The sequence below is a fragment of the Ciconia boyciana genome, chromosome 19, assembly GCF_034638445.1.
Source record: "Ciconia boyciana chromosome 19, ASM3463844v1, whole genome shotgun sequence".
In the NCBI taxonomy this organism is placed as follows: Eukaryota; Metazoa; Chordata; class Aves; order Ciconiiformes; family Ciconiidae; genus Ciconia; species Ciconia boyciana.
The window spans coordinates 6630284-6658193 of record NC_132952.1 but is presented as its reverse complement, the minus strand read 5'-3'; the positions used below and the strand labels follow the sequence as shown (position 1 = coordinate 6658193).

Here is a 27910-nt window from a genome sequence, read left to right as displayed (position 1 = left end):
CAAAGTGGGGTTACTCATAAACTCCAGAGGCATTTAAATATTTTATTTGACTTCTAGGCTGCAAAATAGCTTAAGGGAAAAAAATTTAATATGTTCTCTGAAACAAGCACTAGGAAGAGCTTTATGAGCTCCTCATCCTTGCTTTGATCACCAGTTTGAATTTGGTAATGGTCAGACATGCCAGTATAACTCTAGACTGATCAAGATGGGAGTCCAAGTTGAGATTATGGCCCTTTTTGTCTTCAGGAGAGGCATATGTTGTGTGATTGGACTGATGATCAGAACAGTGGTTTTCAAAAGCAGCCTGCCACATCCAGTATGTTATTTAGTATGTTAAAATTCTGGCTGAAAGAGATCCAGGCAAGACTGCTGGATAAACAGTTGCGTTTTCAAACTGTAGAAAAAAGAAGGGAAACGCTAAACTGAAGAGTTTTGTTTGTTTATTTCTTAATACAGAGGAATTATCAAAGGCTATTTGCCCTTAAATACTGGTGAGAAGCCATTTAGGTCCTTTACATATGTACTTTGTATTCTGTCAGTCTTTGGCATTGGCATGAAGTCTATGTAGCTGATCTTGCACGTGAAAATTAGAAGGCTCGACTTGCAATTAACCACTAGGCTAGGGGCAGGACCACTGTTTTCTGCTCCCACTCTGCCATAGACTCAGTGCAATTCTAGACAGGTTGGTTTTCTCTCTTTTTCTCTCATCTCAGCCTTTCGTTCCCTAATATGGGACAGTAACTTGCCTCTCATGGAGAAACAATTTTGGTAAATGTGCTTTGCCTGAGTTAGTCAAAGTAGTGTTCTCACCGTACTAATGGAATACTGCATCTTGATAGACTTCTTTACCTGTCACTTTGCAGGCTTTGCCTCATTATAGTCTCCTTGGTTTCCCGAGACATGCATTTTATGTTCAGTTAGTTAAAATAATAATAACCCCTAATATTTGAATACCAATTATTTCTCAGTGAGTACTCTAGCTCAATGAGGGCAGAGAAATGAAAGTCTCTTTTAGGGTAATGTATGTAATGTAAGCTGTTGTTGTGGAACAAGGAAAGGGTATATGGCAGTGACCTTAAAGGGGGTTAAAACTGAGGGGGCTCTAGTTCTAGTCTCTTTTCAGCTCTGTGCACACTCTGCTTCCTCTCAAGACCGAGAGGAGGACTTGTTCCCTAAAGCTTGGTTTTTTCTTTGTTGTAACAGAATTAATTTTCATTATTATTGTTACTTAACTTTTACAATTTATTATTGTTGTGTAACTCTCCTAGCATTTAAGAAATAAAGGAGAATATAATGGAGTTTCAAGCTAAGGTTGATTTTATTTCTTCCTTTTTGGAGATGCTATCTAAGCTATTAGCCAGCATTAGCTAATTCTTCCCAATAGCTGTGCAGTGTGTTTCATCTCGGAGCATCCTAAAGTGCTTGACAAAGTGCAGATTGGATACAATAAGTTATTCCAGTGATTTCAGTATGGTTTCCACATGGGACATCATCATTTGATTTGGTCATGGGGCTCACATACAAATTTTAGCTCTCCGAAGGTGTTGTATAATGAACAGATCTGCGGCTGTAGATGGAGTTCAAACCATCTATCAGAGATGAAGGCTGGCAGCTCCTTCATAGTATATAATTCTGCAGGTCCAGAAGGGAAGATAACATATCCTGCTGGAATAGTTAACTGCACAGTTTTACACTTCGCTCCCAGCCCAAATTCCTCTTTTCCTTGCAGAACTAACACCTTGCAAAGTTCCTGCTGCACATTCTGCTGTTGGAGGGCTTCCACTCACTGAGTAGTATCCCAGCTGCTGTGACAGAGTTCTTCCAGGGACACTGATGGAAACAGCTTGTATTGCTGCTTGGATGGACAGTGCAGGGTGCAGGTGCAAGAATTTGAAGGATCAAAGCAGGATATGAAACTAAAAAGTGGCAAAGAAGTACATTTAGCAAACTAAGATTATTGACCAGCTTGTCTAGCTCTGGTGAAACTATTATCTTCTCTCTTACCTGGTTGGAAATCATACTACAGCCAGTCTCCTGCCATTTCATACCACCTCTTCACTGGGGTGAATAGCCCTGTGATGGCTGCTTGTGCTTTCTCAGATAACCAGAGGGAAAAAAAACCCAAACAGGTTAAAAGGGTTGGGAGATGAAGAAGTGGATGGGGAGTAGTTCCTTCTCATTGGGCTCTGCCGTTGCTGAGATTGAATGGTGAGTTCTTGAGTAGGTGGAGCCAGGGGCCATGTACAAGAAAGATCTCATCCAAAGTACCCTTTGTGGTACTGTTGTGGGACTTTACTGGTCAGTCGCTGCTATAACCTGAAAGTGAGATTCTTCACGGCGCGGAGAAGTCAAATGAGAACTACTGAAAAAAAGATACTTTGGGCAAAGTGAGATCATACTGGAGCTGGTGCCAGTCCCACTGGGAACATCTGACTCAACAGCAGTTTTCTAAGATTTAAACTTACCTTTTTTTTTTTTCCCTTTAAATGCCATAGGCAAACTAGAGCACCATGCCATAAAAAAAAAAAAGTCTTCAGGTTATACTGTTGATGCTGGGAGCCAGAGATGCCACCATTTTGCTGGACTGAGGTGACACATGTTGGATTGGATTTCTGTATTTGTTCTTTTTTGGGGGAATATGGAGCTTATGTGGAGTTTTGTTGAGAGCTTCAAAAATGCAAATGCAGTGTTTGCAGGCCCGCTTATTTGTACTTGCCTGACGCTATGCATGTACAAATTGCCTGGTTCCCTCTTGAACCCACTGTGGTGGAGCCTGCAAAACAGGCAGCTGCAATTATGCAATTATCTTGAAGAGTGAGGTCTTACTGCACAACCTTAGCTACTGCTGGGTGTCATTAATGCTCTAAGCCCTGTTTCTTTCTGCTGGTACACTGGGTCTCTGCTGGCAGACTCCAGCCAACAACTCCACTGTTGGTTATTTGTTGCTGGGGCATCTTGTTACTTTTCTCTGTCTCTGTAGACAGTGGGTCTGATTTTCCAGGAAAGCAGCTGGGAACAAGGAAAAGCTAATTTAGCAACCACAGGGCCTGCTTTGCAGACTACCAAAATTAAATATTTTCATTGTCTTCAAGTTGACTGAAATGAAGTTCAGATTGTTCCCATTTCCTTTCTGCCTCCCGGTCTTACCAGTGGAGAGGGACTTGCTAGTCATTAACAGAACAAATTTCTGAGGGGAAGAAGAAACTCTGGGGACCTGAGAGAAGTAGGATAAAGATCCGAATAGATGTTCCTAAGCAAAAAACTCCACTGTTTCCTAGAGGTCAAGTTTTTAAATGTGTATGCGGCCCTCTGCAGATCAGCTGCTCTGAAGACAATTGCTGCAGGGAAATTTTTCAAGTGTGGCTCTCCCCTTTTAAAGAAGTGCTGCAGCTGCTAAGAAGAGGTAGGAGAACCAGAAAATGGCTGAGGAAAGAAAATAGGTTGAGTCATGATGAGTAGGAACTGAGATCGACCCATTAAACTCATTGATGTGTGCATTGCATGAAAATGTTTGAAAATGCTTGATGCTGCCAAAAGTGTATGTGTGCAATAGTGACTGGTTCTCCATGATTGGCACTAAGAAGACTCCAGAAAAAGTGTGGGAGTGCTGAGTTTTCATAGCTGGAGTACTGATGTTCTAACCCACAGCGTTTTGTGTATGTGGTTCAGCAACAAGGGAGGTCTTGCCTGGAAGGCATCACTTCTTCCCTTCACAGTCAGAGTTTTTTGCCCAGACAACAGTGAGTCTCATGAAAATTTTGCTCTGAAGACCCATCTACAGCAAACACATGATGGAGTAAAAGGTACTTCATCAAAACAGCTTGATGTCACTCAGTGATTTGAAGTGCTCAACCTGTTGCCTTTTGCAATAACATTTCACGTCTTTGCAAACTCATCTGCGCTGTTTTGATTGTTGCTTTAATGTACAGTTGAGTTCCAAGACAGAAGTTAGCAGCATTTCTGCAGCAGGAGTAGGGAGGTTGATGCCATTCTGTATGAGTATCTGATTTGCACTTGAGGTTTGCCGTTGCTGGGAGACCTTGAAAGGACAGGAACATAGTTTGTTCAGTGTGATAATTGTTCCGTCACTGCAGGATCACACTGAGATGCATCAGATGTTCGGTAGCAGTAACTGAACAGTTATCGATAGACTCAAGTTAGATGAAAAAGAGACTGAAATTGGAGGAGACACTCTTCATTCCTACGGATCCCACAAGTTGTGTGTATCTGCTAATGATGTTGGTTAATGTTTTCCATTACATTCTTCTAATTTCTTTTTAGCAGTCCCTGTGGAGCAACAACGTGAACGTTGTCCTCTATTCTTCTCTTTTCCCCTCCCGTGCGAAGTACACAGTGCCTCATTCCTACAGACGTGTAGGACAATATCCCTCCATAACGCACGTTCCTCGATTAAGAGGGTTTTTGGAAATGTCACTGAAAATACCCCCGTCATTTCCCCCCAGGTTTATTTGTATTTGAATCCAGTGGCAATGGAAGCCCTGGGGAGCTTTGCCCAGGAGGCTGGGAGCAGGTTGCTGGACTGCAAGTCTTTTGCCTCCCTCTAGTGTTTGATATCTTTATTTTCTTGTAAACTATCGCGACTGAGTTCTGCCATGACCTGACTGCGCTCAAGGTCTGCTGCACAGAGAGGAAGAATAAAAGGAAAAAAACCTTGTAGATCTTTTAGACCAGATCCATTAGTAGTGTAAACTGACATGGACTGCATCCTGCTGACGTATACCAGCTTGGGAGCCAGCCTACAGCATCTTAATTTTAAGCACATCCAAACTGTGTGGTTGCAGTTGTATCTTTCTGCTTCTCTTTCTCTTTTAGGATCATTTCCATGTTTAGCTCTTCTTCTGCATTGATGCTAATCTTGCCTGTGTGAATCGGTAGAATGAGATGGAATCTTTGCTCCAGAGATGAAGAGCAGCTGCATAACTTGCCTTTTTGAAAGTGCTGAAAGCCTTCACATAGTGCTCAGTGTTTACAAGGGGAAACTTAGGATCTCTGAAGAGGAGGAATAGGTTGGCTAACAGTTCCTGCGTTGTTCATTCAGACACCGGCTTCTGATACATTCCTTCAATCATAAAAGTCCAAAATCCATTTCTCCCTTTATTTTTAAGCAATGGTGATTATGGAGAAAATATTTAAGCGAAGGAATATAAGGATTAGTCCCACTGATGGGACTCAGAACTTTGGCAACCCAGATTTTGTGTCTCTAGGTCACTACTGTGATTGGAAGGAATCTGGAAGGAATCTTCCCTGGCTAATGGGTGTTGTCAGTTTAGTTTCTAATATGTCCGTGCTCCTGGCCTCCTTGTAGGTACCATCAGTCCTACAAGTGGCATGGGTAGCTGGCAGGAAATGATGGGAAGCTTGCAGTGATGCTAACTACATTGATCCTGCTGTGTGGCTGAAACAAATAAAAACAGAAGTCTTCATTTCCCAGGGTTGACTGTCCAAATGAAAGTACTCACAGTCAAACCTGATTTCATTGACGTGAGTGGCAAAACTGCCAGTGACTGACTCTTGAGAAGAAATAATCCTCCAAGTAAAAGGTGATTTTGTTCTTTTACAAATACATTCCTGCAGGTCGATTAAAAATACCCATGAAATCTCAGAGTGGGTCCCAAGTCACAGCTTTGGTGAGTGTCAGAGTGCTCAGAGCTTTGGTTTTCTTTTTGTCATATCTCTTTAAACAAATACTTATTTGCTAAGCACCCAGAGTGTGATGAGCTTTCTGAATTCATTGAGACAAGCAACAACCCTCACTATAATTCAAAGCATGGCTTTTTAAAAGGGCTTGCTTATTCTCTGTGTGGTAATGAAGTGCACTGCTATATAAATGAAGAAAAGGGTGAGCGGCTTTTATGCCTCAGGACACTATCTGCTCCCTGCAGGGGTCAGCAAGACTATTTGCTCTATCATGGGGAGCACAGCACTAATAGCAAGAGATTTTATGCCTTATATTTATTTTCCACTGAAGTGTTAAGGCCTGAACTCCGCAAGAAGCAAGATATTAGCCCTGATGGACCAGTGGTTTGCGAAGGTGGTATATTCTGCATTCCTATGTCTGCTCCTAATTGGATTAGCTTGTGGACTGACTGTGACATGAAAGTGGGTTATCTCCTCTCTTCTGTGCTTTATGGGGACACAGAAAGCTTTTTGTGAGTCATAGATCCAGTCTAATCATGTCTGCTCCAAGGTAGTCACCTGACAATTATAAGACTCATTATATTTTCAGTTGTCAAAAGTAAAAGCAAAGCTAATAGAGCAAGAACAGAGCTCTTTGCAGATTTAGTCTTTGTGTGGATACCACCTGGGTCTCTGAGGAATTCAGGAGGTCATTAAGTAGGAACTGAAGAGACCAAAGGGTTGGATGTTAATATTTTGCCTGAGTTTCATACTGCAAAAACTACATAAAGCTCAGTATATCAGAAAATATAGCTTGTACTAGAGTTGCCTTATAGTCCTACCAAAGGAAGCCTTCCCCATTCTTGCTCAGAGATTCTTGTGTGTGGTAAATTGATGGATTCATGGCATGCTTTCCATACCAAGAGGAGCTTGCAGAACTGTAGCATGTGTCTGTGCACACGTGCAGGACAGAAAGTTGAATGCATAGTTTTACAGAAATCTTCCATGCTTTATGCCTTACTCTATCAATTCCAAAATTGAAACTGAGAAATGACTAACCATCAGTGGCTGCCACTCTTGGAAAGTACTCTTTGAAGTGTACTAAGTTGGTCATTCCTGACTTAAAACAGGACCAAATCACTAGTGACATGATGAAGACTAAGGCCATACCTTTACCTTGCCCTTTATCTTATCTTGTTTGATGATCGTACAGGCATTCAGGTTTAGCGCTGATGACTGGTATGAATGTCAGCAGATGAGCAAATTGCTGGAGTTGGAGAACCCCAGTGAATGTGATTTTTTAATTGCTTCACTATATCAGAAATGACAGCAGATAGTTGATGATGTTTTGGTTTCTCAATAGTGTTAAATCTTGTTGAGTTGTGGATTAACCATGCCATTGGTAGAGAGGTGCCCAGGTCTGGTTCTGCGTAGGAGAATTTGGCTCTGGAAGCGGTATCGCAGCGTTCATGTGGTAGCATGCTGGTGGGAACTAGTAACTATTAAACTTTCAGAAAATTGAAAATAATAAATAGCAATAATGTTAACAGACCTTTTGGCAGCCTCTAACGCCATTGGCTCCTCTGTTTCATGCTGGTAGAAAAATCATTCTCGTGCCACAGGTAATGCAGTCACTGAGCTGTGATTTACGCCTTCAGAGAAAGCAGCTGAATATTCCGAGAAGTGAATGTCCTCTTGCTTTGAAAGGGAAAAAGAGAGAATGTCATTAGCTTGGGATTTTCCCGAAGAAGTATTTTTAATGAACAGAAGATTCCTTGAGACCAAAGCACACTGTTCTGAAATCTTCATTTTCTGGCTGTCATTTTTGGGGATTTCTAGAAAGAAAGGTGAACTCTTCCCAAATACATCACCTGCAAAAAATGGCGCTCTAAAGATTTTTCTCTGGACTGTATGCTCCAAAACATACCTATCTCACCTGGCAGCATTGAACAGTGACTCTTGCTGTTCTGTGGAATTCAAGTGATGATAGGTCTAAAGCTTGCTCCGTGCCAAGCACCTCAATGGGCTCTGTGCCCAACAGGCTCCCATTGAAGCAGCTATTAAAAGCAATTTCTTCTGAGCCACAAAATGTGTCTCTGTTCTCTTATTAGCATAAGCTGCGAAGAAGCCAACTGCACTGTGGAAAATTTCATGATCTGCAGAGAATCCATGAGCTCATTGTTTAAACAGAACCCACCTCAATTCTCAGGAAACACAATGCTGGAGGAGGGGAGTCCGAATTCTTGAGATCTCTGAAATACAGTAGTCTGCCTGCCGTTATAATGCCGTGAGTAATGTTAGTCAGTCCTCTGCCCTGTCCATCTCTCGTATAAATACATTGGAGAGAATGTATCTTCCATCTTGTTCGAATATAAAGCTTTACTCACCAAGTATATGTACAGTAACGTTCCTGCCTTTTCCTGCCGTCATGCAGATAAGGATAATGATTGCCTTTGTGCAACGCCTAGGGGTCTGGACCCGGAAAGTACTAATTCCTACAAGGAGAAAATAAGGAGAGAGCTGCAAGGGGGCTAATAGTGTTTATAGAACCCTTTGGGAATGTTTACTAGGACAGCAAGTGTTTTTCTTAGGCCAAAGACTGTGACGCTCACACAAACAGAGCATCTCGTGTGTGTAGCACTCGGCTAGATCACTGCCAACATCCCGAGTACCCAAAGCAGTATTTGTGCACCTGAGCAGTTTGAACGTGAAAGATGATTTTTATGGCAAGGAGCGAGCACTCAGCACCTTCGCTCCCGCTAGTTGTTGCCTGGGAAAGGATGGGCCCGGCGCGATGAGGTTGCCAAGATCAGCCCCGCCGGCTCTCCCGAGCGGGCACCAAGCAGCAGGGCCGTTCCTTGCTGACCGCAGGTTCCCCGGCCCGGCACGCTGCAGAGGCGGCGGCCGCGGGCGGGGAAGGAGCGCCAGGGCGGCCGGCCTGGCTGTCGCCGGCTCCCGCGCAGCCGCCCGGGCCGAGCAGAGCCGAGCCGGGCCGGGCCGGGCCGGGCCGAGCAGAGCCGAGCCGGGCCGAGCCGGGCCGGGCCGGGCCGGGCCCGTCCCGCTCCCCGCAGCGGCCGGCCGCGGCGTGACCGGCTGTGGTGCCGCCGCGCCGGCAGGGGGCGGCGTGCGGGAGCGCGGCCGGCCCGCGGGCAGAGCGGCGGTGGCGGGAGGAGGGCGGCTGGCCCGGCCGCCCCGCGCCCCCGCTGCCCGGCCCCCCCCGCTGCCCGCCGGCCCGGGGACGGGGGGCCGCGGCGGCCCGCTGCCGAGCGCGGCGGGGGGCGGCGGCCGGCGGCGGGAGGATGCAGGCGGGGCGGGCGGCGGCGGGCTGCCGTTCCCGGGTCGGGCAGCTAGAGAGCAGTGCAGGGAGCGAAATCCCGGCCGAGGAGCCCCTGCGCGGCGGCGGCCGGGCGCTGGGAGCTCCCTTCCTGTCGGGGGCGGCTCTGGGCCGGAGGCCGTGAGAGGAGCCGAGCGGCGGCGGAGGCCCGGGCCGGCTCCCCTCTGCTCCCCGCTCCCCCTCTCCCATGGCGGAGACTAAAATCATCTACCACATCGACGAGGAGGAGACCCCCTATCTGGTGAAGCTGCCCGTCCCGCCGGAAAAAGTCACTCTGGCCGATTTCAAAAATGTCCTCAGCAACCGGCCCGTGCACAGCTACAAGTTCTTCTTCAAGTCCATGGACCAGGATTTCGGGTGAGCGGCTCCGGGCCGGTGGGGGCCGCGTGTGCCGGAGCGGGGGGCGGCGGTCCGGGCCCCTCCTCTCCCCCGCGCCCCTTCCCGCTGACAGCCGAGGGGAGGTCTTTAAGCCTCCCTCGGCCCCGAGCGGGAGACACCTGCTTCGCCGCCGGCGGCGGGCGCCGCCGGCCCGGGGGCTCCGCTGCAGCCCCCGCCTGTCCGCGGGCCCTGCCGGGGCGCTCGGCTGCGCGGCCCGGGCCCGCCGCCGGGTGCGGCCCTGCCCGCCGCCCCGCTCGGCGCTAGGCCCCGGCGGCAGCCGCCGGCACCCGAGGGAAGCCGCCAGTGCCGCCGCCGCCGCTAACATGGCGGCCCGGCCCGGCCCGGCCCGGCCGGCCCGGCGAGCGCCGGGCGCAGGGGGTCGGCGCTGCTGCCACCGCCGTCGGCCGGCGGGACCCCCGCGGCCCGCCGGCCCGGCGCCCGCCCCGGCAGCTGACAGCCCCGGCCGGATCCCCCCCGAGGCGAGGAGGCCTCTCGGCTCGTGGTTCAGTAACTCCCCCCGGCGCGCTGCCCGCCCGGCGCGCTGGGCGATGACCGGGGCGGGCCGGGCTCCCTCGGCCGCTCCCCGCCCGCCCTTTCGCTCCCGGCCGGGCCGGAGCCTGACGCCGGGCAGGGGGTGACTGGCAGCCGCCGGCCGTAGCTGTCACCGAGTCGGGGCGAGGCCGCGAGGCTTGTGGCAGGAGCGCTTCGCCAGGGCGGGGATTTCTGAAGAGCCAAGGAGAGCCAGGCTGCAGATCTGCTGAGAGGTGAAGCCTTGTGCAAGTGCAGAAATGCCGGTCTGGAAATGGGGTTGCTCTTCAGGGTCTGCATTCGCACGTCTGACTGAGACGGCGGGTGTCGAATGGTCGGTGGTCGAAACGGCCGCTTCTTCCCAGGGCCTGCTCCCTACTCAGCGCTGCGAATGCGTTCTGCCGGCTCGGAGTGCAGGAGAAGACAAGGGCCAGACTTTCAAACGACCTTTGTGATCGTGTAGGCCAGATTTCTGACTGGAGCTGGGGGATATTTGACATCGTTCTAGTCTCTGCACGCAAATGTGGGTTGCCTGCCACCGGGCTTATTTACAGCCGTAATAAAAGAAACCAATAAAAATCCGTTTGACAGTTTGCCAAACAGTAACTTTCAAAATGTATTATTATTCCTTTTGTAGCAAATCACTTCTCTTTGTACTCACATCTGTCACTGGCAAGATAATTTTACGTATTTAAATGCCTTGCTAGTAAAAAAGAGAGCAGGCTTGTGGGAAACTGATATGGACCTGACTCTAAAGTAACGGCGTGGTTGAGGTGCGAATTTTATGCTTGGCGAGATATATCATCCCAAGCATCCTTTTACGTATTGTGTAGCCTCTTTCTTCTCCGTGAGACCTGAAGCCTTTAATGTTAATAGTGTTTTTATGTGGATATTGTTTGTTGACACGCATTTCTTATGTGGCGAGTTGTTAGTATTGGCGTGGTACTGTAGGAGTGTTCATGTATTGACTTCTTGTTTTTCTGGATTGTGAAAACATTTTTTTGGGAAACAACTATATAAACTGTTTGTTTTCAAAATACGGTCTTCAAAAATTGTCTATTCATAAATCTTTCTCCTTCACCCTCAAGTGACAGGGACACGTACCCTGCAGTTGTCATATAAATTCAAGCTCTTAAGTATTTGTGGTGTAACCTCAATAAAGGATGTTGAGACGGCACATGCATTCATTCTCACTGCTACAGAAATTTAGTACTAGAAGACGTAAACTGTGCTGAGGCATGTGGAACATAGTAGGAAGATCTCTAACATGTTTGGGCTGATCTTGATCGTTGGCCAGGTAACAGAGTTAGTAACGTAAACCCTACAGTGGATTCTCTTATTAGTCTCGAAACTGGGGTGAAAATTGTCTGTTATTCTTGCACTGTCTTGGAAGTGGAGATGATGGAAGATGAAGGGCTGCAAGTGGGTGATGAGGATTAGGACCTGTAAATTATTTAAAGGATAGTCTCAAATATAACTACGGAATGCATTAGGGTGGCAATCCGTTGTCTTGAGACAGCTAGAAGTAACTCTATAGATAGTGACTCTTGCAAGCCAATAAGCTGTCAGTCAGATTTTTGTTTGCTTTTGTTTTGTTTGTCAACCAAATTTTTGTTCCTCTCTGAATCCTAAATACTTGTGAAAAATAGGGAATTAGAAGAAAACTTATATAAATCTTGGCTGTCTTAGCAAGTGTTAACAGTAAATATGGGCTTTTTTTCATCATCTTCTCTTCAAACTGACTTTTTAAAATTGTTGTTGCGAATAGGTAATTATAGATGCAGTTGCCGCTAACCATAACAAAATTGTGTATCTAATTTCTACCTTATGTGCCTGAAAACGTCCTCCCAATAAATTCTTTTCTGTGTGTTCTGTAAGTGGTACTTAGGCTTAAACTACAGTAACATTTTGGTTTTAAACGTAGTGTTCTACAGTTTTAGTCTTCTGTTCTTCACATTGCTGCTCAGTGGCTGTGCGGCGCTGTCATTTGGCATGGTGACTGCCGCTTGGCAGGGCGGTTTGTAAATCCCAGCATGGAGTGAAAAGTACTTCTTGTGTGAGGAAAGCAAATGTTTTCTTGGAGAAGTGGAGCCTCCTTGAGAAGCCAGTGATCGGGAACTGACTTCGCAATAGTGCACATGTTGTTGTAATTAAGGCACAGCCTTTCCTGGATCCTGAAATAATGTAATAAATAATTGTGTTCGGAAACAGTGGATGTGTTGAATTGTTCCCATCCGTGAAAGACAGAGTTGCTAAGGATTGGAACGGAGCTGGGTTGGCAACGTGGAGCCATATCAAGCTGTGTTATGAAATTAAGCAGTTATGTGTTTTGTGTACCTGTGCTGAGTTACCAGCCTGCTTTCAGCTTTGCTGCTCAGAAGGTGCAGAAGAAAGGTGTAGGAGTGGTGTGTTTCCTTCTGAACTCAGTTGCAGTTCAGTTTACTACTCTGCCTTCAGTCTTAATGTTGCACTGTCAGTGCTGTGGAAAATAGATACAATGTGGAACCTTCATCTTGCTTTTCCTGGCAGCGTTACTTTGACATAAAACCACTTTTCCCTGTACCATTTCATTCCCTGGGGTGACTTCTGCGCTAACTCTTGATGGGATGGACCTGTGTTTATTCTGAAAGCCTAGGCCTTCCTACTGACTCCATCTGTAGATACGATGCTGTTTTTAAGATGCAGGATTTCTAACTGTGTTCTGACTTTAAGGCTCAACCCTTGGCAGTGCTTTGTAGCTTCTATTTTTATTCTAGTCGGTGGGAAATTAAGCAGGGACATTACAGGATCAGACTCGTTAATGCGATAGTATCCACCAGCAATGAAATTTAGAAAAGGTGATATTTGTGATATGTGTTTCATAGACAAGGAGCTGTGTCATCAGCTTGCTTAGTTGCTTACAGCGACTGATTCTTTCCTCTCAGGGGAAGAGCTCAGAGGTCGCTTCCGATCACTGAAATTGTTGATTCTAAGGTTACAGCCACACACATCCTTGCAATAATGTATAATGCAATTTTGTTGATTCTTTGATGATTGAAAAATGACAGATAATGAATACATCTAAAAATAAAGCTGGTGTTTGTGGTGCCTGAGCTCTCATAACTGAAACTCTGACAGCTGCATAAACTGCGTTGGATCCAAATGATTCATAATTAATGTGTGTGACAGATCCTATAAGAGGACTTCCTATCTGTCTGCTCTTAAATATTTGGTATTTCCGGAGCTTTTATTGTAAAACACTATCACTAACTTCCAAAAATACAATATTATAAATGTATATGATCCAGGCATCCCCATAAGTTACGTGTTTTAATTTTGCTATACAATAACCTACTTTGAGACTCCATGCTACTGTTTCATCTCTGGTCAGTATAGGATGCTATGCTGTGACATGATTATAGCAGGAGAGATTCAGAGGAAGAACTGTACCATCTTAAATACGTGGTCTGTACAAAAGCTCATGCTGATAAATATACTCTCTCCTGCATTGTTCTGGCTTCCTTTGCTCTGTTCAGTCAACGTGTCACTGGGGCAGGAACCGCTGATGGTGTCTTTCGGTACTGCAGGATAGGAAGAGCGAGCCAGTCTTAGGCTCTGCAATCTTTGTCCATCGAATACCAGAGTAGGTCTGCTCTGCCATCCTTCTGGGTGAGGTTCAAGTCTCATTCTTTCCATTGTGTGAACTAATACTCTTTTGATTGTACTTCTTTAGGGAGTACTTTGAGGAGTGGCTTTTTAGGCATTCCTTTGGTATCAGCAAAAGAACTTCCTTTTAAACTGCACTTTTAGGTGCAGCTGTTTCTTGCGCAGAAATAGATTTTTTGGTATTTGGTGTGTTGAAAACAAGCAATTGTGATTTAAAGCAGTAAGAATCCGGTTTGGGATTGGGATTATGAACTGAATGGGGCAATTTTTGATAGAAGAGGAACATGAGAAGCACTGTTTTGTGTCTTTTCTCATGGAGGCAATGTATCATCTCTGTTTTCACCCTTGTCCTAAGAGGAGTCCTAACTGAGAAACAGGAGTCCTAATTGACAAATGTCTAGCTATGGAGGTGCATAATAATTTCATAATTGGGAAAGCTTTTAGAGGCAAGATATTAAAAAAAACCACCCTCAAAATATTTTTCATGGGGACAAATAAAAGTAGGAGTTACCTATTTATCAATGAGGCTTAGACAATGGATGCTTAAAGTGCCATTTAGACACTGGACAGATATCATTTAAAAAACAGAAAGTTGATTTGCCTGTTATATTTGCAGCATTCCACGCTCATTGAATGTAACTATGAAAGCTGTTGTAAAAATCCAGCAAGCAAAGGAATATTGGACAAAAACGTGGAAGCTTTATTTCTGCCTGTTCTCTGTCAATCAGGTGCCACAGAGTTCTAGACTCTGAGCCAGCCAAACTCAAGAGAAAGTTTTTGGGCTGAGTTCTGTGCTTGGAAAACTGTTTCCATGCTTATTCAGGGATAAGGCAGCATACTGGACAAAAGTCCCTTGCAGGTAGGATTCTGCCTTTTAGGTGGAGTCTGCTGTGCTGTGTAGTAGTAAAAGCATAGTTTTGGGTTCGGGTTTTTTTTTTTGGTAGTTATTGCAACAAAGATTTTAATGAGGTATTTTTGCTGGTGTTTTTAAGGAGATCCTCTCAAGACTAAAGAGCAACATGAAAGGATGCCTACCTCCATACTTGTTTGAAAACTGAACAAGCAGGTGACAGAGGCTGATATAGGTCAGTTACAGGTAGGAGTTTGTCTTTTTTGAAACAGAATAAAATGAAGGGAGGTGATTCGTATTTGTATTAGAAAATATGGAGCTGGTAGACTAATGTGCAGAGGGGGCATGTGCTAAAAATAACAGTTTAGGAAAATGATCTTTGCAGCTCTGTGACAAGGATTGATACCCACAGAATGAGACTGTATGGATCAGAACTAGGCAAGGGGACGTTGAGGTATGATCAAAGCTCTGGCAAGAATTTTAGCTGTATAAATGGAAAGTTTCAGAAATACTACACAGACTGCAAGACCTAAATGTAGGCTGGATGTGAGGGTCTAGAGAGCAGTCAGAATTCAAGACAATGTCCGCGTTACTGACCTGAATGATGGGCAGGTAGATGAGCAGATACAACTTTTAGCCTTGAAATATAAGCAAGATTATCTTTACAAAGCAACCATGTAGAATCTCCCTCTGTGTGCATGTTTTCCCACATGCATCTCTCTCTCCTCCCTGTTTAGTCTCTTTTACCATCAACGTTATTGAGGGAACAGAGTGTTTTTAGGAGGGGCGAATGAGTAAGGAAGTAGTTCCATGAGGGCAGAACTAAAGAAAGCAGGTTTCCTGGAGATTTGTGCCCTTTCAGTGTTAACCCTCTGTATTTTCTCTGTTATCTCAGGCTGCTTCATCAGTTAGTAGATATTCAAAGATCTGAGATACAGTTAGACTGAAAAAAAGACAACGGTTTACTTGGACACAAGGTTAAAAAAGACTGGGGCTTTAACTGGTAATGTGGTCACATAATTTACCATATAGATCTTTGCAAATGCCTATGGCATGTTTACAGAAAATATCTTTCAGGTAGCAAGCGTGGTTGAACAGATGGAGCAACAAATGGGTTTCTTTTAAAGATATTTTTTATCCTGTAACCTTTTTGGCCAGGTTTGCCTGTCTGAAGGCTAGAAAGGAATGATTGCATAATAGTCAAAGTTGTCTTCAGGTCGCTTTGGGACAGCTGTCCCCTGTGATGTAAGCAAGCACCGCTGACCAAGAAAATGAATGCAAGGCATGTTACGGCTCATGGCTAAGATTCATGACCCTCCTCTGCTGCTGCTGCCAGCTTTGCTTTGGGAGGCTATAGCAGGGTATGTGGCAGCATTGAAGCTCTGTTTGGGACTGATCCAAAGCCTGGTGAAGTCACTAAGAGCCTTTCTCTGAAACGCACTGAATTTGGAGCCAGTTTCCAGCTGAACTGTTGTGTCACGTGAACAATATTGGTTTGAATGTGTAACTTGCCGTGAGTGCAGTGTTAGGAGGATGCTTTTTAATGAAGGCTTTCCTCAAAAAAACCACAGGTGGTTAAGCAGACTGAGTTGAGAAGATGCTTGGATTTTTATTAGTTCTTTGAGACAGCTAATAAAACTGCGATGGTGACTCTGACTTTACAATTCAGTGGGTTGGTCACGGTTCTTTCCAGCTTTCATTCCACTCAGCATGGTCTGTTGCACGCTTAAATGTTGTAAACGTTGCAGAAATCTTGGTGTGCTGTTGGTGGAGGAGCTCAAAAGTGAAAGCCAAGTTTCAGCTTGATTCAATCAAATAAATCTGGAATAATATCCTGAAAATAGGGATTACTAAGAGCAGGTCCTAGGCCTGAGTATCTGGATCAACAGCAACCACATAGAGGCCTTCGGGGGAAGGAGAATTCGTGAGACTGGAAGGGAGATTTCATTAATACCTGCAGAAAGTTGGAGTACTGTTGTTACCTAGTGAAGAAAATGGGTAGTTGCACAGTTAAAGCACTGAATTGAGACTTGGGAAATAGAAAAAATGTATTCAGTCACAGATTTAGGCTTGGACTCAGCAAAGTACTTGGACACACTGAAGTGTAGTGCTGAATTGAGGCCTCTGTTAGCTACTTGCCTAATGAGAATAGCCTTTATTTCTCCTAGCTTTTTCGCATTGTCTCTGCTGAAATGTATAAACTTTCTGGAGACTGTGCATCTTACTACTTATGTTTACACAGCATCTAGCACTGTGGTGCTTTTCTGTTTGCTGACATCAGAAAGCACTATTGTAGTACAAATAATAAAAATGTGTATAAGAACACCAGCCTAATAGACCTCAAAGCTCATACTTTGTAACCACACTAGGTTAGCTTACACATATTTTGCCAAGCTGATTCTGATAGCTGTCTACAGTACAAGTCACTGCTTATTTTAACGTCCCAACTGTAATGTAATCTAAATATTTAAAACAACCACTTTTTCTGCTGGAACCTGAGGACTGCTCTGCTCTGAGGGTGGAGTATGTTATATTTATTAAAAGCTAATGCTATGAAAACATGCTAAAGGGATACATCAGGTTTGGTCTGCTTCCTGTGGCTAGTGATCTGCAGTGGGACAAGTTAGAAAAACAAGTTTACTACTGTTCATTTAATGAACACCTCCACATAGTGTATGCACAGTTTTGTTTTTCTTTTTTCCAGTGCTCAGGTAGACTTGTTTTGGCTTAAGAATACACACACAGACTGTACAGCTGTTGGAAACATTAACCATCTCTATAGGATTCAAGTTCAGCAACTTACGGGCTTGCTGTATCTCTAATTAAAATTTGCCTGTGAAGTAGGTTGAATTAAAAGGGATTTATTTAATAATAATTTTTGAAAGATTATTACCATTCTAGCCTGCCACAGAAGAGTGAACAGGCAACCAGGAGGAGATCCAGATGCACCAGGAGGAGATCCACATTCAGCGCTTTGAAACCAACCATAAATAGCAGTGGAATAGATGAAAATTTTGAATTAAGGAGTTAATTTACATACATTAAAGCCTGTAAAGATTTCCATGGTATATTTGAGATTAGTACAGCAGGCTTCTTTCACTTGGATTCTGCTTGCCTTCAAGCACAAGTCTGGCATTTTTGAAAATTGTTCATGCTTGCATTTCAGATTCCACTTTAAATGCAGCCTGATAGGTGTTACCATGACTGTGTGCAACCTGGTCAATTATTGTTCTGATTAGTACTTTCAGAGACTCATTCAGGAGCACCAACCATTTATTTCTACTGTTGTGCCACAGTGTTAGGTGGAAAGGTTGACAAGGTGGTGTTTATGAAACACAGATAGTGATTTTTCTGTATATGGCGTCACTGCTAGAATTCTTTCCCTGTTCTTCTGGTCCCTATCTTCTTTAGGAATCATGACATGTTTCAATTTGGATGTCTTGATAATTAAAGTTACTTCCTTTCTCTCTTTTTTCCACAACAGTTGGGGTTCCTGTATATTTGGCTGATTAGATATGTTGTTTTTCTGCTTGATACGATCAACAGTAGATTTTCTGCCTTCATCTCTACGTGAAATTCTTTTAAATGGTGATTTTTTTTTTTTCCCCCTTAAGTTCTGGCTAATTCTCACTCTCCTTTCTGTGTTAATGTCATTCTTTCCTTGTAAATAGACATGGAGAAAGGGTATCCATCAATGTCTTTATCCAGCTGATATTTGCCTTGAGAATATAGTAGACCACAAGTAACTTGCAGTGTATTATAGTCTCCCCACTGCAATCTTGAATGCCTTGTGGTTGGTAGGGATGTGATTTGCTGTTAGAATTTCTGTGCAAGGGCTCAGTTTGTTAATTTTTCTGTTGATTGAATAGCTAGTCCACTGTCTTTATTGCTGCTTGGTCCAATTTTAACATCTCCAGGGTAAATGTGTAGGATGATTACTTGCAATTACAGCAGTGAGCTGTGTTCACAGCCTTTTTGAAACAGGGAAGGTTGAACTTTCTGTTCCACCTCCTTTTGTGTTAAATAACTTAGGGATATCAGCTGGTGTTTGTAAAGTGGCAAGCCTTTTTTATTTTCAATTTTCTTAAAAATTCTACAACACGGAGGCGGAATTTTTTTTTCTGTTTATGGTAAGCTAAAAAGGAGCAGCAGTATCCTTGAAACTTTCAGCAGTGTTGGAGTCCAGTCCTATGTAAAGTCGCTTGAGATCAAGTATCTTAAAGCCATTAAACCCTGATCCCCTTTCTTAGCAGGTATGTGCCTTAATGTGCCTCACATTATGGGAGGGAAAATTCAATAGAATCAGCTGATTGTTCCAGTTAATGATGCTGACTCAATACAACTCTTTACATATGCATCATTGCAGTTTATTCTGTCTAGCTTTTTGGTTCCTTAAAATGCTGAGATTTCTGGATTGTATTTGGAAAGAAATTGAGAGAGGAAGTGAAGTGACAAATATTAAACTTACTGAGTAAAGGCAGTATCTAGAAGAGTTTTATTCCTATTTTCGGTCTATATGGGAAACGGAAAATGGCTCGGTATTTCTGCGTGACTTGACCATCTATTTCGCGAGTACTGGGGTAAAGCCAGCCTTTGTCCTTTCTGTGTCCACCAGATAACCCTGAGGTGAGTGAGTAAGTTCTGAGTGTTTCTTTTGCTTTGACATCTATGCTAACTGAAGCAGCGCTGAACACTACATGCTGAAACACCCGAAGAGAACTTGAGAAGAAGGCTCAAAAAAGTGACAGTGTCCCTGGCTGCTACAGATTGACTTAATTTATCTTTTGTTCCTTGAAATCTAGCTTTGCCCTGGTACTGACAGGACTCAGCCTGTTGTATGAGGAGCAAGCTGTGCTGTTGCCGATCCTTTGTTTGAATGTTTTGGATAGCTTGACTGTACTGAATAATGGAGATGAGGTGAATGGCCTCTGATAAAAATGGATGCGGCACTAAATTGAGGCCGATTAATATTAGTTGGTCCTGTAGTTATTTTTTTAAAAAGCTTGCTCGTGCCTCATGGTTACTCTCTATTTACTCTGTTGTTTGCATTCTTTTTGCGTAAGGATTTCCCTGTAGTTTACTAAAGCTGAAGCCTGTAAACCACTACATTGTACTGAGCAGAAATCTTTTCTGATGCAGTTTAATGGCTAATTACTTAGGATATCCAGGATTGTATCTTTTCTTTGGCTATGTTATTTATAAAGAAACAGGTGCCCCATTTTTTGCTAAATGTCTACTTTATGTGCTCTAATTGTGTTATTACATGGTGGTAATTAAGATAGTCCTGCAAGGGATGCTTGTGCAATCTGCAAATGAATCCTCTTCTCTGGTAGTCTTGAGTAAATGTCAGATTACTGTGGCCTTCAGTAGCCAGCATTTTGAAATCCCTCTATATGTAGCTAATGAGAAAAATGTGTAAATTCAGTTTAAGAGCAGCTATTTGTTAAGAATCTTGCAAGATGTACTATATGCAACCCCAGTTCCAAAGAACTGACTGTTTTCAGACAAGATACTCTGAGTAGGTGGACTGGGAAAATTAAAAGGGTGAGTAGAGCATTCCTGACAATCTCTACTATCAGTTTTTCTGTTTTTTAATCTGTTTGCTTTTATTCACTTGGTTGGGGTGCTGAATCTGGACAGATGATTAAACTCATCTGGTTTTCTTGTCCTAGCAAAATGTGTTGTTTTTTCATAATCGTTTAGGGTAGGTCTAATTCTACTTCCAATGAAGTTAGAGGAAAACCATTCCTGAAAATCTCACCATTAGTGTTCAGAAATGCAGTCTTGCCTTGCTTATCCAAGAGTTCCAAGACAGGTTTTTTTTTTTCCCTTATTTTTCTTCTGTTCAAAGATTTAGTAGTGAATGCAGGCAATGTTGCTTTTAAATTGGTCTGCATTGTTAGTTTAGCTCACAAAGCTAGTATTGCAGTTGGAAGCCTAATAGTAATTGAATCAAAATGTCTAAGAGCATGTCGCTGACAATAAAATATACGAAAGTTGTAAAAATGTCCTTTTCAATAGAACAACACTCAGTCTGTCTTGGTCTTCGGTTCTGTAAGCATACACCTGTTTTGTCCAAAGTAATCTTGTGGAGACTGACTTGAAGTAGTACCAGGTAAGCACTCTCTGGAATTGTTGTGGTGTGGTCCTTTCCCTGATACAATGGACCCTGTGAAAAAACAGAGCTGAAAAAGAATCACCCCTATGTTAGCATGATTGTAAGTGTAAGCCTTTACTTATGCATGCTACAATGCCATGATACAGAGGCTTACCTTAGGTTAGCTTCAAACACGCTGAAATCTTCTACATGTGTCAGATGTAGTCCATCAATAGCCAGTTAAAGTATTTTGGAAGATATTTTCTCATCATGATTTTAGCTGGTCTAAAAATCAATGTGTTAAAAAAGGCAAATTCATAAGAGGTATTCTCAAGGAAGCAGCATCTGTTGGTAGTAACATCTGATTCCACCCCCACCCCCACCCCACCACCCCCCCCCCCGAGTTCATGGCAGCTCCCACTGTTTTCTGACTCTCTTTTACTTTGAGAGTATACAAAAAAGAAAATTCCTCTCCTTACACACCCTCCAAAAATTGGCAGATAGATGATCCTCTTCTGGAGGAAAAAATGAAGAGGTCATGTTGGCTCTCCAGATAACCTCCAAACCTAAGAGCTGCATCCAGCTATCTCCTGGGAAGATCCCTTTGGATATTAAAAATTGCTTATTTTCCCAAACATGATAATAACCTCGAGGTGAAAGGTCTGAAAGGTCGAGGTGAAAAGTCTTGGACCGAAACTTGCATGAGTTTGTGGATGGGTCTTTTCTAGCAGAAATACAATGTCTTAGAAAAATGCATAAGCCATTTTTTAGTCATCCTTGTTCCTACAGGGAAGAAAAGGATATCTGTAACCATCTTTATTTTTGCGGGATCTTTTGGTCTGATTGCTTTGTCCTCTACATGGGTGTTTGTGTGAGAACGTAGTATAGTGAAAATAACACTCCCATCTGAGCTGAAAAATACAGAATTTCCAGCCTTTTACATCTCCACCTTCCCAATGTAAATTCATTCAGTTCAGTCTATTTTTATAGAAAATGTAAAATCTACAGGCACCTCAAAACATCTGGGAGAGCAGGACCATGTACTGTACCTAGTGGCTTGTACCTAATTTCAGCTGCTGTGGCCTGATTGAAAACCTTCTGCAAGCTGCCTATAAAGTGCCAAAACCAGCCCGTGTCATTTCCCATCTCATCCTGTTCTTTGTTGAGGTGCATCTTTTTGTCTCCAAGTGTTAATACGCTCCATCTTTCCTTCTGTCTCTCTCTGTCTCATCAGGATGCATTTCTCTGGTGAAGTTGTCACAGTAGGTAGATGATCAAGAAGCTGGCCCTCTGTCCTCTGCTGTTGTGGAAGGAGGGTCCAGGGAGATCTATATTCCTTCCTTTTTTAAAAATTGAACACTCCTCAAAGCTCTGAGTTTGATGAAACTTTAAAAGCTGTGACAGAAGTAGAAGAATCTTTACTTAATACTGTGCTGTGTATGTGGAAAATGTTCCGGTGTGTAGCAACTTAAAAAAATCCAACCAAACACAAAAACCCCAGAAATGCGTGTGAGTAGGAAACAGCAGCACAGTTAATGATATAAGAAGAGAGATTGATGGTATAGGAGTGAATAATGGGAGATAGGTGCCTTAGTTCTAAAAGCACTTAACATCCAGTGTCCAGAACCTTGATCTTGTCTCTTCTGCCTGGGCCGTAAATACGAGAAAATCATTATGCATTGTTATTATGCTGTGTGGAGAAAAAGAGGGTGGGAACCGATGTACTTCCCCTCACTGATCAGCTGTGTGATTAGTGCATTCGTGGGTGAAGGTTATAAGCAGAGATCATGGAGGTGGACTGGTTTGTCATCTTGGGGCTTTCTTTCAAGGGTAGCTGGTACTTCAGGAATCTGTTCATTTTGCTGCTACTGCTTCATATGTTGTTTCTCTTTTGGCACTAACAGAAATCCTTGTGTGTGTTTTGGAGCCAGGTGGTCATCTTCACGGAACTCTGAGTAAATGTCTCTGTGGCCAAGCAGGGGATGGGAGCAGGGGCTGTTCCTAAGGCCCCGGTGCTGTGGTATCCAAGCATCGGTTCATATAGCGTGTGGAAACTGGTGACACACAGAGCTTTTAAACCCTAATTTAGTCAAATGCTTGAGTGCTTATTATTTCACTTAAGTCTCAGAAGCAAATCCATTCATATGTAGTAATGTGCTTACACAGGTGTTCATTACTGCTTGTCTTGCTCATAGTTCCCAATAGGGGCCTGATTCAAACCCCGTAATGGTACCTAGGAATAGTTAATGGTTAATTCTCATGGGCTTTGGGGCAGACCCTTCTGACCAATATACTTGTCCAGGTTTTGTTGGATACCAAAAGCTGTTTGGACAGAATTGCTTCCATAGGTTCCCTTTTGTGGGATTGCCAGTACTCCTGAAAACAATTTCAGATGGTCCAAGCTCTAAGACCCTAGAGTTTGGGTACAAACACTTCTAGTTTATAAATGACCCTAGATTTGGAAGCTTTTCTTTGCAAGAAGAAAATGCCTGGTGAGAGAGGATGAATGCTGAGAATGTATGTGTTTAAGGGAAGCATGATTGGTCATGGCTAGTTCAACGCAGCTGGCTCTTTGGAGCTGAGTTTTAGAATCAATAAAGATCAGTGAGCTGGGTCCTGAAAACGCTGCTTCAGAAGTACAGTCTCCCTGTTGTGCTGACTTAAGGAAAAAATATGTCTGTGCCTGAGCCAGTTTTCTCTTGTCAGCTCCACTAATGGGGATGGGTGAGTTCTTCCACAGTGAATATCAGTGTTGAGAGAGTGAGCAGTGGGGATATGGTATGGGCTTACAGTTCTCTGGATCTTCTGTTAGCCTTCAACTCTGTTTCAGCATCAGAGCTAAGAGAAGATTTTAAGTGTACATCATATGTTCAGGAAAAGCTTTGATGCTCTGCTTTTTCCATCTGATTACTGCTTGCCTTTTAGCAAAGGACATTTGGATTGGCCTGCCACTAGAATGCCATTTTCTAAATTAATTAAGCACCAACTCATGGTTTAATGAGCATGTTGGGGAAGGAGGAGGATGTCACTGGTGAGTTTGCTGATGCTGCTTTGGGGTCCCAGTTTTCAGAGAAGACTACTGGAGGCTTGTCCTCCAATTTCTGCTGTAGAGTTTAATCAGTTGAGACAAGCTGCTGAGCAAATACAGAGGAATTTACAGTGCTTGAGGAAGGAACGACCTAAATATTTGCCCCATGATTCTGTTGTGGCTTATGTCCATGTGAAATGTAAGTAACTGAGGGAATAACAATCATTTTTGGTTATTTCAGTGGCCTTGGTAAGAAAAAGTATGAAAATCATTTGGGAGGATATTCGAAGCATGTGAAACATGATATACTCCACTCAGTTACTGGAGTGAAACACTTGAGGATAATAAGATGAACCTTATGCCATTGACTTGCTATGGATCATTTGGCTATTGGATTTACTTTTACCTGTTTCATCATTTCTGAAGAAAATAGCATCCCCTTTTTGAAAAGTACTCTAGCTCTTTTTTTTTATCAAGCAGGTGAAGTGAGGATCGACATTTTTGGCTTTGTTTGACAATTATCTAATCGGTGAAGACCATGCCTAATCAATATGAGAATTTCTGATTTGGATGGGGGGTGTGCGTGTGTCGGCTGCAGGCAGAGGGTGACTGTGATGCTGAAGGTGAATCAGCTGGTTGCTAATTGGAATGTGACTGATGCCTGACTTGATAGGGCTGTGATATGGGAGGGAGATTCTGAGGCCCCTCAGGTCTTTTAAGGATGGCATTTTCACAGCAACTTGCAGTCTCAGTTGTAATGACTAAGGTATGGAGTCCATCCAGTGCTCTGGAAAGCTGCTAGGTTTGCATAATTCTATTTTTAAGATATCTCTGGTTTTGGAAGGGGAAGTGTCCTGTAGAGGTCGTTCAGCAATTTGTGAGGGGCAGCCCTAAAAGGGAGCCTCCAGATTGTGATCTATTTATTTATTTTTAACCTGCCTTTGCATTTCTGAGTTCTGAGGTGTAGAAGTAGATGCATTTGGAAAATCCTTAGTAAGTAAGTGTGCAAATAGTGTTTGTTAACAGCTGTCTTGCTATAGGGAACTGGGACAAAAGCTTGTGTTTTAACAACTGTTAGGCTGTTAAAACCAAGCATTCATCACATAAGTTTAAGAGGAACAGATAGACTTGAAAACTGTCTCAAAAAAAGAGTTTTGTTAGTCAAATCCTATCTGAAACCTGTGATATTTAAATGACTTCTCTCCGCCTTCCCTCTGGAACGTGAAGAGAAGGACTATGTGGGTTGAGGCACAGGTTTCGGATTTGAGGTTTGAGTTCAATTTTCTCTCTTCCAGCTACTCTGTATTTGACCTTGAGTAAGTGATCTAGTCCCTGATATTACAACCAGTTAAACTTGTGCCTAGCTTGATTTATGTACATGAGTTGTGCCTTCGGAGGAGACTGTGCACATGTTAAAATTACATGCCTAGGAAACTTGTAAATAGGGGCTTTTATTTTTAATCAGTTCTGATTTGTAAAAACTTCTAAATCAGAGTAAAACTCCAGCTTGCCGCAGATTAGCATAAATGCGGAGAGTTTGCCCTTACAGAAGTATACCACTGCAAATGTGTGGAATCTTATCAGATTTCTCTTTCCTTTTGGTTTGCTGAGTTGCAGAGAGGCTCTTTCTCCCCTCCCTGCCCATTGCTTTTTGGCAGTCATTGTAGTCGAAGTTCTTTGCAATGACCAGCGTCAGTGATTGTTCCATTTGTACCCGCGTAATGTTTTCCATTGAATTTACCATTGTGGTTGAATTCTTAAAATTATATAAATAAATAAAAATAATTTGCCAATGCAGAAAGAATGGAATTACTAAAAGAGTGGGTTTGCAAGCCTTTTTGGGGACTGCTTTCTAAATATGTTTATTTCCAGTTGTCATTTATGACCTGTGTTAGTTACAGACACAAATTGAAAAAAGGTACAGTAAGCAGAACAAAACTAACTGAGCCCAGAGACTTGCCTGGTACAGAGATGAGGAGGGAGTAAGGATGCATGACAAACTTTTTCTTTATTTGAAAAAAAATATGCAAAGGAGTGTCTGACACTAATTACATTTTGCTCTTACTGAGGAAGAAAGCTGCACGGTGGTAGCAAGTGATGGCAAGATACAAGTGCTGCAGAAAACATGAATATTTAGGAATCTCTGCACCAACCATGTTGTTTCTAACTAGAGGTGCTAGTTAAACTGTTGAATTCAAGGGAGAGGTTGGATTTCTGATGTCATGGGGAAATGTGGGAATACTGAGTCATTAGAGATTGTTGAGCAAGTGCAATGCTTGTAGACGTGCTTGACAAGTTCCTTAGTTCAGTCTATGCAAAAATCCTCACTGGCTTCAGTGGTGCTAGAAACTAATCCTGAAATGGTGCAGAATGTGGCTTCCAAAGAGCTTTGAGTATTTGGAATAAAGGTAAACGAAGTAGTGGCCCTGGAGCCTGTGTGAGTGTGCAGCTGGAGCATTGTTAAGAGCTCTTCTGTGCTTGTTTCGTGATGACTCTTGCACAGTGTGTCCTGATCAACTTGGAGTGAAGATAACGAAAGTTTTCAATGCAGAGTGAATTTATTTGTTGTTCTCAGTGCTGTTTCAGGTCTCTAGCTTGTAGGAATTACCTGTAGGGTCAACGGAAATCCTGCTCCTCATGTGATATTAGATAGATGCATCTGAAGTAGAGTGATCAAATAGTTAATGTTAAAAAGCCTGCCTCTTCTGACTTTCAAATTGTCCCGGCAGGGGTTGCATTTCATGGTTGACATTAGCCATGCTGTTCCAGCTCCTGCTTCTTTCACATCCTGCTTTTCATCCCCCCTCCCTCCTTACGTTTTTTTAATACATCTCTTATTCAATGTGGTTAATAAGCAAATTTGTCATCTGCTTATTTTTGTCTTTGCTAACACTCCCCCCACCCTCCCGTTCAGCCCAAATTAACAGTGAGCCAATGAATTGAAGATAATGCTACTGTGAATTGTCCTTTGCTGCGGGGCAGCTTTGCATTTTTAGTGCCAAGTTGACTTTAGTTTGTGTGACTAAAACCAGGCAGTGCAAAAAGAACTGGGATTTTCATTCCTGACAGGAGGGGCTCATGGGTGTTGAAGGGTAGTGACGGGGCTTTAGGAGGCATCTCCTTGACAGGTTCTTTTTGTGGGGACATCTTTGGCTGGTCTGTCTTGGCCTTGTCCCGTGAGTTGCTGCATGAATTGCACTTGCTCTTTATATTTTAAAAAAGGTGGCAGAGACAAATACGGCATGGTTACTTCTTGTTGTTTGTACAGCGAGGGATCCTTTGTGAAGATGGGTGTCACGTTTCGGGAGGCATCGTGTAAGCTTCTAGTAAGAAAACAGTCCTTACTCTGAAGAACTTACATTGCAGCTAAGCAAAAAGAGACAAGGATAAGGATAGGCAGCATTGGATGTTGGTGGATGGAAAGGACTTTCCCAAGTTCGCCAGTAGATTGTTGGCAGAATTGTGAATGGAAATCTCATTTCATGGTTTCTAGTCTTACAATTTAATTCCTGGAGAGTTTTCCCAGGTGACTTTTATTTTTTTCATGTCTAATAGTCTAGAAGACATTTATTGGTAGCTGTTCTTTTTTCGTTTTTTTTTTTGGGGGGGGGGAGGGTTGGTTGGGGTTTTTTGGGTGTTTTTTTTTTTTTTTTTTGAATGAGAGGATCATGGTACAGCAAATGATGGGCTTGAAGTAAAACTTGTTCAAAAGAGAGAGGTTTGACCTCTCCTCTTTGCATATTTTGTATGCATACAAATGATCTCTCCATAGGAGGGGAAAAAAGGGGCGAATGTTCCTGTTATCCTAGTGGTATAACATGAGCTTTCTTGGGAAGAATCACTTCTGAAGTGTCCAGAGCATGCTCCATGAGCACTAGCACTTAGAAATGTAGCAGTCCATCCAGCTATGTTTTTTGTATTTGGATTCTGTGATGTAAACCCTTCTGCTAGAATGACAGTAGTTACAGTCTGGGTCCAAGAAGTTCTATAGCTCATTCTTTCTGTAGAGGCCTTAGCAGTGCATATATCTTACACACACAAAGAGAAAGGAAGAGAGTAAGGTCAGTGTCTCTCTCTATTAGGCTCTATGAATGAGACAGCTTCAGAGCTATCAAATTGTGCGCTGTGTAGGTTCAGCTGTTCTGTTGTACTTTGCTTGCGTTCCTACTCCTCACAGCCACAGAGAAAGGGAAGTGTTAGGTAGAACCTCTTCCTATGCTTGGCAAATTGGCTCCTATTTACTAAAAGCTTTTTCAGGCTGTTGTAATTATCATGGTGACACCGATGTGATAGGTGTGAGCATGTAAATAAAGCAGTTGGGGTGAACACGCTATTTTTTTCGTCTAGTGGGTAAAGAAGTTCCATTGTGCTATTGTTTCCATTGATAACTGTTGAGCACTAATAGAGCTTTTC

At 43.3% G+C, this 27910-nt stretch overlaps 1 protein-coding gene and 1 long non-coding RNA gene across 5 annotated transcripts in view; one reads left to right on the top strand and one right to left on the bottom strand.

The window, feature by feature from the left end:
* Window positions 1–27910, top strand: part of DVL1 (dishevelled segment polarity protein 1) — a 118043-nt gene that overhangs the window by 2412 nt on the left and 87721 nt on the right. The window contains exon 1 of one of the 4 annotated variants that reach the window (XM_072884202.1): window positions 8815–9328. The exons of 1 other annotated variant lie outside the window; for it this stretch is intronic. In XM_072884202.1, the coding sequence (XP_072740303.1) occupies window positions 9159–9328 (170 nt within the window). In that variant the 5' untranslated portion in view covers window positions 8815–9158. Of the gene's footprint in view, window positions 1–8814; window positions 9329–27910 lie in introns of those variants that run through there. 2 more of the 4 variants (XM_072884201.1, XM_072884205.1) reach the window with 2 other exon arrangements.
* LOC140661681 (uncharacterized) lies at window positions 1271–8555 on the bottom strand. Its single transcript, XR_012045835.1, has 3 exons — window positions 8025–8555; window positions 7190–7335; window positions 1271–1916 (listed from the first exon to the last, which is right to left on the bottom strand). It is a non-coding gene; the product is annotated as an uncharacterized lncRNA (long non-coding RNA).